The sequence below is a fragment of the Schistocerca cancellata genome, chromosome 5 (genome assembly GCF_023864275.1).
Source record: "Schistocerca cancellata isolate TAMUIC-IGC-003103 chromosome 5, iqSchCanc2.1, whole genome shotgun sequence".
Lineage (NCBI taxonomy): Eukaryota > Metazoa > Arthropoda > Insecta > Orthoptera > Acrididae > Schistocerca > Schistocerca cancellata.
Genome location: NC_064630.1, coordinates 734,295,917 through 734,311,033, shown reverse-complemented (window position 1 = coordinate 734,311,033; position 15,117 = coordinate 734,295,917). Strand labels below are relative to the sequence as shown.

Below are 15,117 nucleotides of genomic sequence, written 5' to 3'. Positions count from 1 at the left end.
ACATCTCTTTTTACAAGAATATAGGACATGTCGAAGTATTTAAAAATGTAGATAAATTTAAAATAAGCTAATTAGTATACACATATATTTACAGACTTCTAGTTAGAGACAATTGTTTTAGTATTTTTTAAAGTGCTGGAGATACTCTGTAGGCAGGGGAACCTGTTGTCTGGATTTATCCTAAAAAAGACCTACTTTTCCCTACCTATGACAACAGGTATTTGACCATGTGTAGCCCGAGATCCACCCCTATACTTTCAAGAATCAGCTGTACCAATCTTCCCTTCCCAGTCCTGTTTAGGTGTAGGCCATGCCTAGTGAAACCCCATCTGTTGATAATCCCGACTGGCACCAGAGAAATATGAGCAAAGTTGGCTGCCTCAGAGCTATCCCTAACCCCACACTGATTCGCCTCACAGCTCCATCAAGGTGTGGTCGATCATGATGCTGAAACAGCTCAACAAAGTGTACATTGGTGCCATGAGTCAGGGAAGTTATCTTGTCCAGGTCACCACCTATGTCCTATGCCCCATCCCTGTCCAAACTGTTTCCCGCCCCACCCACTATCACTACATGGTCCCCTTTTGTAAAGTCCTTACATAAAGACCCTAGGTCCTCTATCACATGACTTACCCCTGCATTTGGCTTGAAGATACTGGTGGCCTGGTACACTGCCCCTAAACTTCCCTGTAACTGTGGCTTACCCCTCACCCATGGCTACTACCTAGCAGCAGCAATTTCTTCTTCCTGACACTTTGTACATTCCTAGGCTTCTTGGCCTCGGTTGAAGTGTGCTGCACATTTCCTGCTTCTCGTTCTACCTGAGGCTCTTCTCCACTTAACTCTGGCAGTGGTAGATACCTGTTTTTTGTGTTTATGATAAAACTGTCCTCGTTCTCTTTCTTCCTATCCTCCTACCAGCTGCCAGTCCACAACCACCCTCCTCCCCCCTATCTCCCTTGATCCTTATGAGTTCCTACCTTGCTTCCTCCAACTGTGCCTGAAGGGCACAGATTTTCATTTCCTGTTCCCCAATCAGAATGTTCCTACTGCATACTCTGCAGTTCCAGGAGAGAGCCTCTTTCGTTCTCCCAACATTCTCCCCACTGCATCCCCCCCAGTGAAAATATTTCCTACAAGATTGGCAACAAATCCCTCTACTCACTACCCTATAACAGCTCCCACATTTCTCACTCATGGTCAGTTTCGAAAAAATAATTAAGTCTCCGGCAGCTCACTGAGAAACTGGGTGAATATGGTAAAGATTTGCATATTTTATTCTTTGATTTTAAGAAGGCCTATGATTGCATACATTGCAAGAGCCTGCTCAACTGTTGAAGGGAGTTTGGCATGGCAGCGAAACTCATCAGTCTGATAAAGATCTGTCTGAACGAAACACGTGCAAAGGTGAAGTTGGGAAAGTGGGTAACTTAGAAATCTGAAATTGTGACAGGACTCAGGCAAGGAGATGGGTTGTCCCCTATCCTGTTCAACCTTGCCCTCAAGAATATCATACGTGAGACCCTCCAAGAGAATGAAGGGATTGAAATCGGGGGAAAGAGACTGGCATACTTAGCCTACGCAGACGACATCTGTTTACTCTCTAGGTCGGAAGAGGAGTTGGAGCAAATGACCAAAGCACTAAAGGAGGCTGCCAGCAAATTTGGGCTAAAAATAAACGAAGCCAAGACAGAGTACCTCGTTATGGCGTGTGGTCATTGTCAGACTGCTGGTCATCTACAATCACTGCAGGTTGGGGACCAGTCCTACAAGAGAGTGCATGAATTCGAATACCTAGGGGCACTTTTCACTGAGAACTTGTCATGTGAAACAGAGATCAATGCCAGAATACAAGCAGGAAACAAATCTTACCACAGCCTAGCACAACTGCTTCGGTCCAGATATCTCTCCAGACAGTTCAAGATTCGACTGTACAAAACCCTGATCTAGCCTGTTAGTCTATACAGCTGTGAGATGTGGAGTTTCCGGAAACAGGACTTCCATAAGCTCCTTGTTTTTTAGAGAAAAGTGCTTCAGAAGACCTTTGGTCCGGTTCTGGATGCAGATATAGGGGAATGGAGGATCAGATACAACCAAGATTTTATTGTTTATGTCATGCAAAATTTCGGGTTATGTCATGCAAAATTTTGGTTTATATCACGATTATCAGGACTTCTGCTAAAGAACAAGTTGCTGGGATGCTAATATTTAGTTGTGTGACAAGAACAGACACTACAGCAAGTATACAAAACAAAGAAAATTTAAATTTGACAGTATTTCCTCTTAAAGAAGTTCTTTTAGTGGACGAAGAAAATACCTGTGATCCCATTCAGTGGCCATCTTGATTCTCTGCTTTATTTATTATTTTGTCATTAAATGACTTTTTTGCAGCAATAAGCACCTTCCTATAGATCTTTTTGTAGCTATGATAGAAATTTAAGAATTCTGGATCATTTCATATTTGGTTCTGAAATTATTCCAGCCTGTAATTCGATACCATTCACTTACTCACTTCCAACTTTGCATGCAGAAGCACCATATAAACACTAGATGAAATTAAACAGATTTATGTACATCCTGTACCAAACTTGTAAACAGGTAACAATTGTGATTAAAGCTGAGAAACTTGCTGCAGACCACAAACTGAGTGTTCACAGTTGCCATAAACTTCAACACAGTACACGAGAGCAATTGTTGGAAACTGATGGGAGCTATCCCATACATCAACAGCCAACAATATTACGAAAAGGAAAGTTGCTACTCACCATATAGCAGAGATGTCGAGTTGCAGGTAGGCACAACAGAAAGATTGTCACAAATAAAGCTTTTGGGCAATAAGGCCTTCATCAAAACACACACACACACACACACACACACACACACACACACACACACACACACACACACACCTGCAGTCTCAGGCAACTGCAACCACACTGCAGGCATGTGATGGTGGAATGATGGCTGTGTAGTGCTGGAATGGGAACAGGGAAGGGGCTGGATGGGTGAGGACAGTGACTAACGAAGGTTGAGGCCAAGAGGGTTACGGGACCGTAGGATGTATTGCAGAGAAAGTTCCCACCAGCACAATTCAGAAAATCTGGTGTTGGTGGGAAGGATCCATAATGCACAGGCTGTGAAGCAGTCACTGATATGAAGGATGTCATGTTTGGCAGCGTGTTCAGCAACAGGGTAGTCCACTTGTTTATTGGCCACAGTTTGTCAGTGGCCACTCATGCAGACAGACAGCTTGTTGGTTGTCATGCCCACATAGAATGCAGCACAGTAGTTGCAGCTTAGCTTGTAGATCACACGACTGGTTTTCCAGGTAGCCCTGCCTTGGACGGGATAGGTTATTTTAGTGACCAGACTGGAGTAGGTGGTGGTGGTGGTGGTGGTGGGAGGAGGATGTATGGGACAGGTCTTGCATCTAGGTCTATTACAGGGGTATGAGCCACGAGGTATAGAGCTGGAAGCAGGGGTTGTGTAAGGATGGACGAATATATTGTGTAGGTTTGGTGGATGCGGAATGCCACTGTGGGAGAGGTGGGAAGGATAGTGGGCAGAACATTTCTCATTTCAGGGCACGACGAGAGGTAGTCGAAATCCTGGCAGAGAATGTAATTCAGTTGCTCCAGTCCTAAACGGTACTGAGTTACGAGGGGAATGCTCCTCTGTGGCCGGACGGTGGGACTTTGGGAGGTGGTGGAAGACTGGAAAGATAAGACACAGGAGATTTATTTCTGTACAAGGCTGGGAGGATAATTATGGTCTGTGAAGGCTTCAGTGAGACCCTTGGTGTATTTTAAGAGGGACCACTCGTCACTGCAAATGCGACAATCACAGGTGGCCAGGCTTCTTGGTATAGAATGGGTGGCGGCTGTCAAAGTGGAGGTATTGCTGGTGGTTAGTAGGTTAGATATGTACTGAGGTACTGATGTAGCCATCTTACAGATGGATGTCAACATCTAGTAAGGTGGCTTGTTGGGTTGAGGGGGACCAGGTGAAGCAAACGGGGGATATGCTGTTGAGGCTCTGGAGCAAAATGGATAGGGTGTCCTCACCCTCGATCCAGATCGCAAAAATGCCATCAATTAATCTGAACCAGGTGAGGGGCTTAGGATTCTGGGTTTTTAGGAAGGATTGCTCTAGATGGCTCACGAATAGGTTGGCATAGGATGGTGCCACGGAGATGCCCATAGCCATACCCAGTATTTCTTTGTAGGTAATGACTTCAAAGGAGAAGTAATTGTGGGTGAGGATATAGCTGGTCATGACATCTAGGAAGGAGGTTGTTGGTTTGGAATCTGTCAGGCATTCTTAACATTCAAGAAACTAACAATGCCATCACCTTCATCCTCACTCTGCAAAGTTACATCAATGGACATTCTGTTCCCCTTACATTGTAAAGTTTTTGATGCACACATAATGCAATGGTTGAATATATATTAGGAGCAAATGCATAATGTTTTTCTCCTTAAAACTAAATAAACATTCATTTAACCAGCCATTAACATTAACAGATTATGAGCAGCTTATTTAGTCTGCCCATCATTCCCTTTTTGCATCATCAGTGTTCCTGTTCCTATACTTAGGGCAATTTTCTTCTCACTTATAACCTTACACTGCAACTAGTAACCTATAGTCTTCATGTAAAACATATTACTGCTTGAAAGTGCTTTCATGACACAGAGGTAAGGACAAGTTAAAAGGCATTATCAATAATTTAAACATGCAATAAAATACATTACTTATTATTATTATTATTATTCATAAAACAAAGTTCAAAAAGAATAATTCTTACAGTTCTTCACAGTTATTTTCCTCATAATAGAATTACAAATATTCCCTCTAGTATGCTAAGATACATTTATGTAATGTCTGCTTTCCAGGCATTTAACTACCCTTCAACTTGGGCTAGTTCGCCAACCTCCACTGCTACACATTTATATATGTCACGCAGTACATTCTGTGAGGAATAGTGGACCTAGTCCAAAAGTCTTAACTTTGGCCTTGCTCAGAATGTCTTAAGAACACTAGGACAGAATTTGGCAGCCACTTTGTCACAAAAGATATGAGAGATCCTTTGTTACAAGGAAAATGTGTTTTTCATCAGTACATGTTAAATAATTTCACCCCAAATAAGAAGCAGTGAACAAATTATTTCAGTATATTTAAATACATATAAAATACAGAACTGAACTTTTTTTCATCCACATAACAATGAGCATTTAAGGCTAGGTAACTTCAGGAATGTTTGTCTCTACAATATCCACGTTTCCTTTCAGTTTGAGTTAACTGTAGATGAGATTACAGATTTTAAATAATACAAGTGAACGTGACTTCTCTCAACCTGAAAATTCTTACAAATGATAGAAATTTCCCCAGATGCTACTTCTACTCCTGAGATGCTGCAAATGCAAGATATTTTTGAGTCAGTAAATCTTGAGGATGCCCTATAATGTATAGCGATGTCATGGATTAATGGGGACTTTATTGCAGAAAGTCAGTCTTTTGTGGAGCTTCCAGCAGTTGATCCTCAAGAAATCCTCCTGGTTTGGAGTATTTTAAATACCTTATGATACACTGAAATGATGAAACTCTCTCTTCAACAAACTAGTATTTATCGAGCTTGGAAATAGAGCAACATTTGTTGGCATTCCTGTAATTGAACAAGAGCAGTTTTCAGGCATGTAGTTGCAAATTAGACTTTGTTCAAACACCTAATGTGAGATGTCATTCACAAACAAAGATAAATACAATCTGGTTGTCCAAGTAACAGCATGAAACTACTTTTTAAAAAATCAACACAATTTCCTAGGCAACCTTACTGATTTTTTTTTCTTTTTTCTAAGTTATGGAAAATTTACATTCACTTACTAGGTTCTCAACAGTTTGGTCGTTATTTCCTTATTGGAATCAGTCTACTGAAAAAGAAATTACAGCTTTCAAAGGACACAGCAGTCTTTGACAATATATTCAAAACAAGCCAATAAGGCAGGGCTTCAAAATGTTGGCACACACTGGTTTCTTAGGACATTTTTATCACTTGATACATACCAAGGTGCAGGCTCTAACGTAACCACTTTGAAAATGTCTTGGTTACAATATTGTAATTAAACTAACTAGAGAACCAGAAGACAATCACTTTTTTAGTGTGTGTGTGTGTGTGTGTGTGTGTGTGTGTGTGTGTGTGTGTGTATGTGTGAGGGGGGGGTGGGGGGAGGGGGGGCATGCGAGCATCTGTGTGCATGCGCACGTGTGCATGGGTGTGTGCATGCAAATATCTCTGGCATTCTGAAATAGGTTAACTCCACTGCAGGAATACGAATTACTGATTTTTCTTACGCGTCAGGAAAGTGAAGTTCAGCTAAAATAGCAGTTTCATTAACATAGGTTACATTCACTTTTACAGATAAAAAAACCAAAACAGGCATTTCTGAACATTACAATGAAAACTTGCATTTCTTAACCTATGGGAACATATACATCTATAAAAAAGGAAGCCATTCTTGTGATTTCAATAACTGTCATAAGTCTGATAAGAAGCAATAGAGTAAAACGGTACTCAGTGATAAACAACATACAAGTTTCCTACCACACTCAATGCAAAATGAGATATGCATTAGTCAAAATAGCAAAATCCTAGCAGGAAACAGTTTTGCTTGGATGAGGAATGTGCAAGTTTCAAATGAAAGGAGACTTTTCTCTCAAATGTAAGGTGCATAATTCCAATTTCTCATAATAAGGTACATGATTTCCATTTGTCATAATCTGAAGTTTTGCCTTCCAGCACCACAATGTACAAAAAAATCAATATTAACAAACATAGTCCCTAATACAATAAGCAAGCACTTATAATTGAGCACTGAAATATAGAAAAAATGTCTTTGTCAGTTCTTTTGCAGAAGTCTTGACTTATTTCTGCTTACAGAAAAATAAAAAAATAAAAAATTCATCTATGGTCAAATTACAATAAATGCAGTTTTCTATCTGTGGCAATATCAGCCTCTTGACAATCATACTGATAGTAAATCTGTATGTTTCTCTTTTGGTTCCACTTCATCTAAAGATGGTACAATGGTTGCACAAACGAGACCTATCACTGCGACTCCAGACACAGTCTGCCAGTCGGGACTATGACGTCCAAATACAGGCACTGCTAACAAGCAGGCAACCATACGTGCCACAGCATTAGCCTGTGGAGCGGCCCTTGTCTGTGGAGCCCATAGCTGCAGACATGTTCCCAGCACTCCGCTGCACAGACAACCAATATAGAATCTTATCTGCCGCCTGTGGCGGAAGTGCAACACGGAGAATGCCTCCTCCAAGTAAAAGCTTGCAGGGGCCAACACGACAACACTGAAATACACAAATACAATATATTCATTATCTGTTCATCACTGAAGTTCCAAATTAACAACAGTATGCTTATAAGAGTACAATAAAAATTAATGTACAGACATAAAACCATGCCCTATGACTACAATGACAGCTGTACTCTGCTGCTGTATATCCAGTGTATCCAGTGTTTAAGCCACATGAGTATGGCATGTGCAACAGAATGTTTAAACACAATGTTGCAGTATTTATCCAGCATTAAGTACACAAAATTATATAGTATAAAATTTTCTACAGGAAGATCGACATGCAGTGATACAAGCCACAAATCCCATTATTTCAAGATTTACAGTGCTAGTATCCTTACTGTGGAAAGTTACCATTTGTCTTCCTAGCCCTGAAAAGCCTGAGACATGACGACAAGAGACGCCAACTTCCAGACATCTTGTGAACAGGGAAGTGTAACATCTGCAAGCAGTACACCCTCGCATGCAGGTGTGAGTGTGTGTGTGTGTGGAGGGGGGGGGGGGGGGGGGGGGGGAAGGGAAGCCGCACACACTTGTAAAGGCATTTCTAGAAATAACACGCTTGTAATTTATTGTGTGATTCAATACCTAACAGCTACTAAATTCCACAAGGCTTGATGATTAACTCTCAAGAGCTCATTTGATTTTCATTCTTTATGCAGTGTGAAGACTAGTCACAAAATCTTTGGCCCACCATGCACATTGCTTCCAACATTGACAGCTATGATAAAACATATAAGTTTCATAATCTCTTTCAAATAAAAATTATTCTGAAGTATCACACTAGTTCCTCTTGTGCTAAAAACTGTTGCTCTCCTATTCCCTATTCTACATAAACAGTTAATGTAAGTCTTCAAATCGATATTGGCTGCCATTCAGTTAGCCACACTTTCAAATACACGGGTTGCCCAGTTACGCCACCTGATTCCTACAGCTGCCATCATGGCATGAGGGTGCTGCCATGAACAATTACGCCAATGCTGCCAATGAGATGCAAGCATCCCCTCTCTGGATATCCAGCAGCAGATGTACTTAAATTTACACATTTATGCACTGACCCCATTTTGTATGTCTGTTATTTACAGACTTTCATAGTGGCCAGGCATCTTCTGAATAGACATTCTATTGATGAGTGACAGAATTATAAATCTCTTGCATCTGTATATATTTCTACATTCAGATCTACTGTTAGCAACTGATGTTGCAAATACAGCAACAAAGTTATGTATTATTTTTACTAGTTAATATCAGATGTAGAATAAATTAATATCAGAATTCTCTGTTCGTAAACAGCATCTGTTCCTCACTCTTGTATCCACTAAGGAATCCAACAGCATGCAAGGGAAGACACAACATCTCTGGCCAGTTCCATTTCCTATTGTTGCTGAGACAAAGTAGGTACATTGAACTTGCAGTTCTTAGTCATCTACCACAACTACAGTCATCATCAGTCCTCCAGCCGAGAGTGTGTACAAAAGAATAGGTTAATGGCATTCTAAATATACCAGGCAAGTCACAGCATATGAAAATCCTTGAGATATTTACCATCTGGTACCAGACACACTGACCACAGGTTGCAATTGAAGCAGTTCTCTAATAAAATCCCTGCTTGCACAATAATTTTTTCCCATGTACGACCTCACTTTCAAAACTTCCCTGTTCTATAAATTGATGTTCCACTGTTGGGAGAATTGCATATGTACACTGCCATTTCATTAATACTACACTGGTTCAACTTTAATACTCTTCTATACCAGCATCTCAGGTTACCTGTTACATGTCACTATCTGGCTCAGTTCATACCATAATTGTATCATAACAAATCACAAAGTACTGAGTATTAACTGCAAGACATTTAGATAATTTTAGAGATTAATGTGCTCTTATACAGAGAAACAAAACACACACACACACACACACACACACAAATCAAATCAACTAACCACTGCAGCTGCTAGAGTAACATGATTTTATCACAGATTATGCAATACATCTACCCTCTTGGCTAAACTTGGTACAGGAAATTTAAGTATTTTCCCTGCCTTTCTGTTAAAATTAGGGATTAGCTATTGGAAACTCAGGTTTCCTACATTGTGCTTTGGTAACAGTTATTTATTACTACAGGTTTAAATGATCACTTCCATTAATAATGTTAGGCTATACACTTTGGAACTCAAATCATGATGATGGAAGATTAGCTTGTCCATGATCTTCTGAGTCCTGCTGTGCAGTATGGGATCTGTATCAGATAGGATTAAAGCTCCCGTCATTCAGCTGAGACCTCAATCATCCCAATAAGCCTCACAAATCTTTGTGTAACTGATACCATGAATTTAACAGTTTAGTGCCCATAGTAAAATTGTATGAGACAAGTGTGGATAACAGTCATACAATAATTATATTTTAACTACAGTAAAGAAAAAAAATTACAAAAATGCCTTAAACTTACTCTCTCACGCACGCACGTACACACACACACACACACACACACACACACACACACACACACACACACACACACACACCACCCTCCCTCCCTCTCATTACAACGTAAAATTCAGTTAGTTAAAACGTGGTATATGGTGTTTTGCAAGCCACAGACATTATAGACAAGAAAGAAAGGGGGGGGGGGGGGGGAGGCACAGGAGATGACCTCTCACCAGAGTTTTATGGTATTATTAGGGGTCAATGCCCACTATAGACCCACCAGACTGACCGGTCTGAGGAATGCCACAGTCAAATAGCTGGCTTCACCAACCACAGCTTACTGTTCCTCATTGCCAGCCATTCCATCTTCCACACTTACATGGCTCTCTGACACACCAGCAAAATAACAGTCTGTACAGAATGACTTATTGTATTACACAATGTTTCCTGCAGACCACCAAGGCAGTTTGAACTGCTTGCCCATTGCTTCAAATTCCCACATGCCGAGGTATGCAGCAGAATGATAAATGCTTCCCTTGCTGCTAGATAGCGAACAGATTGTCCTGAATGGTTTGTATCATGTTCTCTGCTAGGAACATTTATTGCAGTGGTTGTAAGGCACTAAGGGAATCAGAGCTGACAAGATGTTTTTTTGCTCTGAAGACAAAATGGTTCAAATAGCTCAGAGCACTATGGGACTTAACATCTGAGGTCATCAGTCCCCTAGAACTTAGAACTACTTAAACCTAACTAACCTAAGGACATCACACACATCCATGCCCGAGGCAGGATTCGAACTTGCGACCATAGCAGTCGCGCGGTTCCAGACTGAAGCGCCTAGAACCGCTCGGCCACCAGCGGTCAGCCCTCTGCACACACTTCATTCCACTCCAGTACCTTTACAACTGTATGGAGCTCTGTGTTAAATGGAAGGTGAATCTTGAAGAAACAATTGGGGAACAATACTGAACAACCAAGGCAGTCCTCTGTTTTGAACCATCAGTGTACACTGCTTTAAAACAATGATGTCTTTCTAAAATGTTATAAAACACAGATTTAAATGTTAAATCTGGAGTGCAACCTTTCTTAAAGTTTGTCATGTCTAAAATAGTTCTTGGTCTCTTTAAGAGCCAAGGTGGAGATCTGCCCCAACTGTGGTATAAAACTTTAAAATCTCTAAAAGGCAAAGTTTAACAATAAATATCCCAGTTTACCAATGAACAAGATAACTTTACTTTTCTTTGTCTGTAAGTGGTCACTTCCTTGTTTGAGAGGAAGAGAATGAGATACCCAGACAAACACATTTGACCTTACAGAAAGTATAAAACAGTTGCTTCATAGGAAAAACAAAATATATGAAACGGAAACAGAATTTTTGTATATGTGGAAAATTTAATGCTAGCCCTTGATTAGGAAAGCAAGAAATAATAATAAGTTACAATTTGGGATTGAATTTCCTGAGTACTTATTCATAGGATCAATACAGTGCACAGAAAAATAATTTAAAAAAACAGGAAAGAGCCTAAACTGGAATGACATCATTAGTCCTGATCATTATTGTCTAGGATCATGTCTCCCATGTACAAGGAATTCATATTTTTACAGACATTACTTATATATCATTATGTTGTTTTCTAAAAATATATTTCATAATACTCTATAGAACTGACTATATACAGGGTATTTATAAATGAATATCAGGGTTTTAACACTTTACAATATTTATTACATTAAACTTACAATTATAAATGATGTGTCAAATGAAAGAGCAACTCAAACAGTTTTACCAACAACCTTATAAATGTTCACTGTGAGCACCATTTGTCACAGGGCACACATCAAGTCTATAGCCCAAGCACTGGATAGGTCGCAAGGGGCCCAATTACAGGGCTTGCTTTGCATGGCCTTCACGTTCACCCGACCTAACGCCATGCGATTTTTTCCTTTGGGGCTTCATCAAGGATCGTGTGTAAGTGCCTCTGCTACCAGCAGACCTACCTGAATTAAGAAACTGGATTGAAGCAGCTGTTGCTACAATCACTGAAGACACACTTATCAATGTTTGGGAAGAACTCGCCTATAGACTTGATGTATGCCATGTGACAAATGGTGCTCACATTGAACATAATAAATATTATAAAGCGCTAAAACCCCGATATTCATTTATAAACACCCTGTATATAAAGGTTACAGCAGTGACACAAATAAACTTACCTAAAAATGTTGCTATAATACAGCTTATCTGTCTCTGTGTAGTGACTGTCAGTTATCCTGCCATGCAGAATTTGAGCTGTTATGAAAACAACATGTGCCAACAGCCAGGTGTATCCCGAATCTGCAAACTGTCCAGGTATGATTTTGAATACTGCAATAAAATGGAACAAACTGTTGACGACAACAAATTGAAATTAATATTTAATAGTATATATCAGCAATAAAATTGTCACACAGTCATTTGCAGTTCTGTTTCTTTGACATAAATCCATTTTTGTGCTGATTTCTTTTACCACAAGTTAAGAAATTAACTTTCCTACAGATTATATCTTCCTCTTTAAATGTTTAAGTAAGAAATAAGAGAAAATAATAAAAGCAACTATTCTGAGCCATGTAAGCATTCCACTTAAATTGACAGAAGATGATACAAAACAGTCTTCCACAATCTCTATCATCAATTCGGCAATCCACTGCTGTGTTTGTGTGTGGGGGAAGGGGGGCAGGAGGTGCTGCTACTTTAATTTCAGCATTCAGTACTTTCATGTTGCCCTGCTTGTCCACCTACCCATTTATTTGTTTTATTTTTATTTCTTTGATTGCTATTAATAATTACTGATAAGTAAGTCTCAGCTGTCAATTTCTTTTTTTCTCTTTCATTACAAGTTATGTCTCACAATTACTACAAATCAAAACAGGCATAACTAGCTAAAGACAAAACTTGTTTTTAAGAACTATGTAGCACACAAAAAACACACTAAGTGGTTTTTTACTCTTCTATTTATTTATTTTTTATATCTGTTTTTTTTTCTTTTTTTGGCTTCTGTGGTCCCAGCTGCAAGAACAGGTCCATCTGGTCCGTCTATTGACTTCGTTCTCTTCTATGTGATGGTTTTATACATTTGTGGCTTAATATAACTGATTTTCAGGGATGCTTTCAAATTTGCTTTACTAAGTTTATCTGCACTATAAGCAAGCACGCACACACAGGCCTACACCCCTGAATTAACTGTGTGTATTTTACTATCACTCAGAAAAGGATCATTCCGAAAGCTATTACTTTTTTTAAATTTTTTTAAAGCAGAAAACTGCACTTGCCAAGTAATGATCCTAGCTACTATCAATGTAGTCCCTTAGCTATCTCTACACAGTTTGAGATGTTTCTGGAGGTCTTGGAAGCAATCAGCAAATTTTCAACTGTGATGTTTGTAAGCTCATTTGTTACAGCTTGTTAGATGTCTGTGATATCTTGATGAAGCTTTCCTTTCAGTCAACTTTTCACTCGCAAAACAAGGAAAAAAATTGTAAGACAAGAGGTTGGGCAAATATGGCGGATGAGAGATGGCAACAACAAAATGTTTGGCCAGATAATTGGTAATAGATAAAGCAGTATGGGGGTCTTGAATTGTCATGCACTAAGAACTAGTACGGAGAATGCCAAAAACTAGGGTGGTAATGCTGAATTGCTTGTCACAAACATTTCAAGACTTCGATGTAAAGAGTTCGATTCACTGTTTGAGCTGGAGGAACATACTTCTGGTGAACTAATCCTTTACTAGCAAAGAATCTGATCAACATTGCCTTTGCTCTCAAAGGTTGTTGTTAGACTTTTTTTGAGACTGGTGATACAGGACTCCACATTCAGCACTTTTGACGTTTCATTGAGGGGATACTAGTAACACCAGCTTTCATCCCCAGCAACAATCTCTGGAAAACTATGGATCATGTCTAGCTCTATCCTAAAGTTTAGCAAAAATTCTTTGTCTTTCCTCTTTCCGTTCATCTGTTAGTAAGCGAGGGATGAGTTCTGCACTAATTTTCCATTTCCCTAAATCTTAGCGTAAAATCTTATGACACAAATGATGAATCAAATTAAGTTCTTCTGATACTGCATGCACAATTACATGATGGTCTTCTTGCAATAACTGCTTTACATGCTCCACATTTGCATCGGTATGTGCTGTAGATGGGTGGCCAGCTCTGGACTCATTTTGCACTATATCTCTCCTTTCGTGAAACTTTTGTGCTACTCAAAAACACAACTTCTTGAAAGTGCCTCACCTGCATATGCTTACTTAATCATTGTCCACATTTCATTAGGCATTTTACCAAGCTTAACGCAGAACTTAATGTTCACGTCTTGCTCACAATCAGCATCAATTGTGTCACTGTGACTAAAGCACCAAGAACCCAAACAACATGTTACTAAGCACAGCCCTGCCACACAGTGAGTTTGTGCGGAAACATGGCCAAGGTCATTTCAAGCATAACATACCAGGTAACATAAAAACATTTGTTCCTTTTTAGTATTGAAAACTCAGAAAAAAGCCTGTCATGGAACTTTTCTGACAAAGAGAGTCGAATAAATGAATGCCATGTCTCAAGGGCCATTTGCACAGACTATGTTGAAACTGACTCAAAAACTACTCCAGCTTTTATGAATATTAAGTAAAAATTTGAACATTTCTACTGAAATATCATCAATTCTACATACCTTGCCTTTCTACAAACTGCAACTCATTTTATACACCTCACCTAGACATCACTTCCTGACAGTCACTACTTTCATTACAAACTAATTGCTTCGGATTCATCTCAAACTACCCAAACATTTACAGAAGTCATCAAATGCTTCTAACAATTTTCCCTCCACCATAAGTTACTGTGCCATTTTTCATCTTATCCAATGAAATGTCATTTCTACCCACCATAAGTTATGGGGTTGTTTCCTTCATACTCCTTTTTGTTTACACTTTTTTCTTTTATCAGACTGTAACTGTACCTTCAGACATCCTTTCAACACCATTTCCAAGTATTTCTATTAACTCAGCCTATTCTATACGGTGTCTCAAAAGAAAGTTTATATCTGATGTGTCAAAACAAAATAGAGGCTGAAGTCTGTCCACAAAATCTTCACGTATTTTTGACATTTACAGTTTAGGGATTTAGTCCTCAAACATAATGGAATTTAAATGGAATCCTGCAAGCCTATGGCACTCATTTAAATGATGAACAAAATTTTGCATGGCGGCTTCACTGCGGATATTTTCTTTCAGTTGCTCCAAAGAAGTTGGATTATTGAAATGCACTTTAGATTTGACATATCCCCATA

At 39.4% G+C, this 15,117-nt stretch overlaps 1 protein-coding gene across 1 annotated transcript in view; it reads right to left on the bottom strand.

Moving 5' to 3' along the window:
- Nucleotides 1–6,215: 6,215 nt before the first annotated feature.
- LOC126187865 (transmembrane protein 241-like) overlaps nucleotides 6,216–15,117 on the bottom strand; it is a 76,007-nt gene continuing 67,105 nt past the window's right edge. The window contains exons 4-5 of the mRNA XM_049929188.1: nucleotides 12,009–12,136; nucleotides 6,216–7,362 (exon numbers count right to left, since the gene is read on the bottom strand). Of these exons, the coding sequence (XP_049785145.1) occupies nucleotides 7,020–7,362; nucleotides 12,009–12,136 (471 nt within the window). The 3' untranslated portion in view covers nucleotides 6,216–7,019. The remainder of the gene's footprint in view (nucleotides 7,363–12,008; nucleotides 12,137–15,117) is intronic.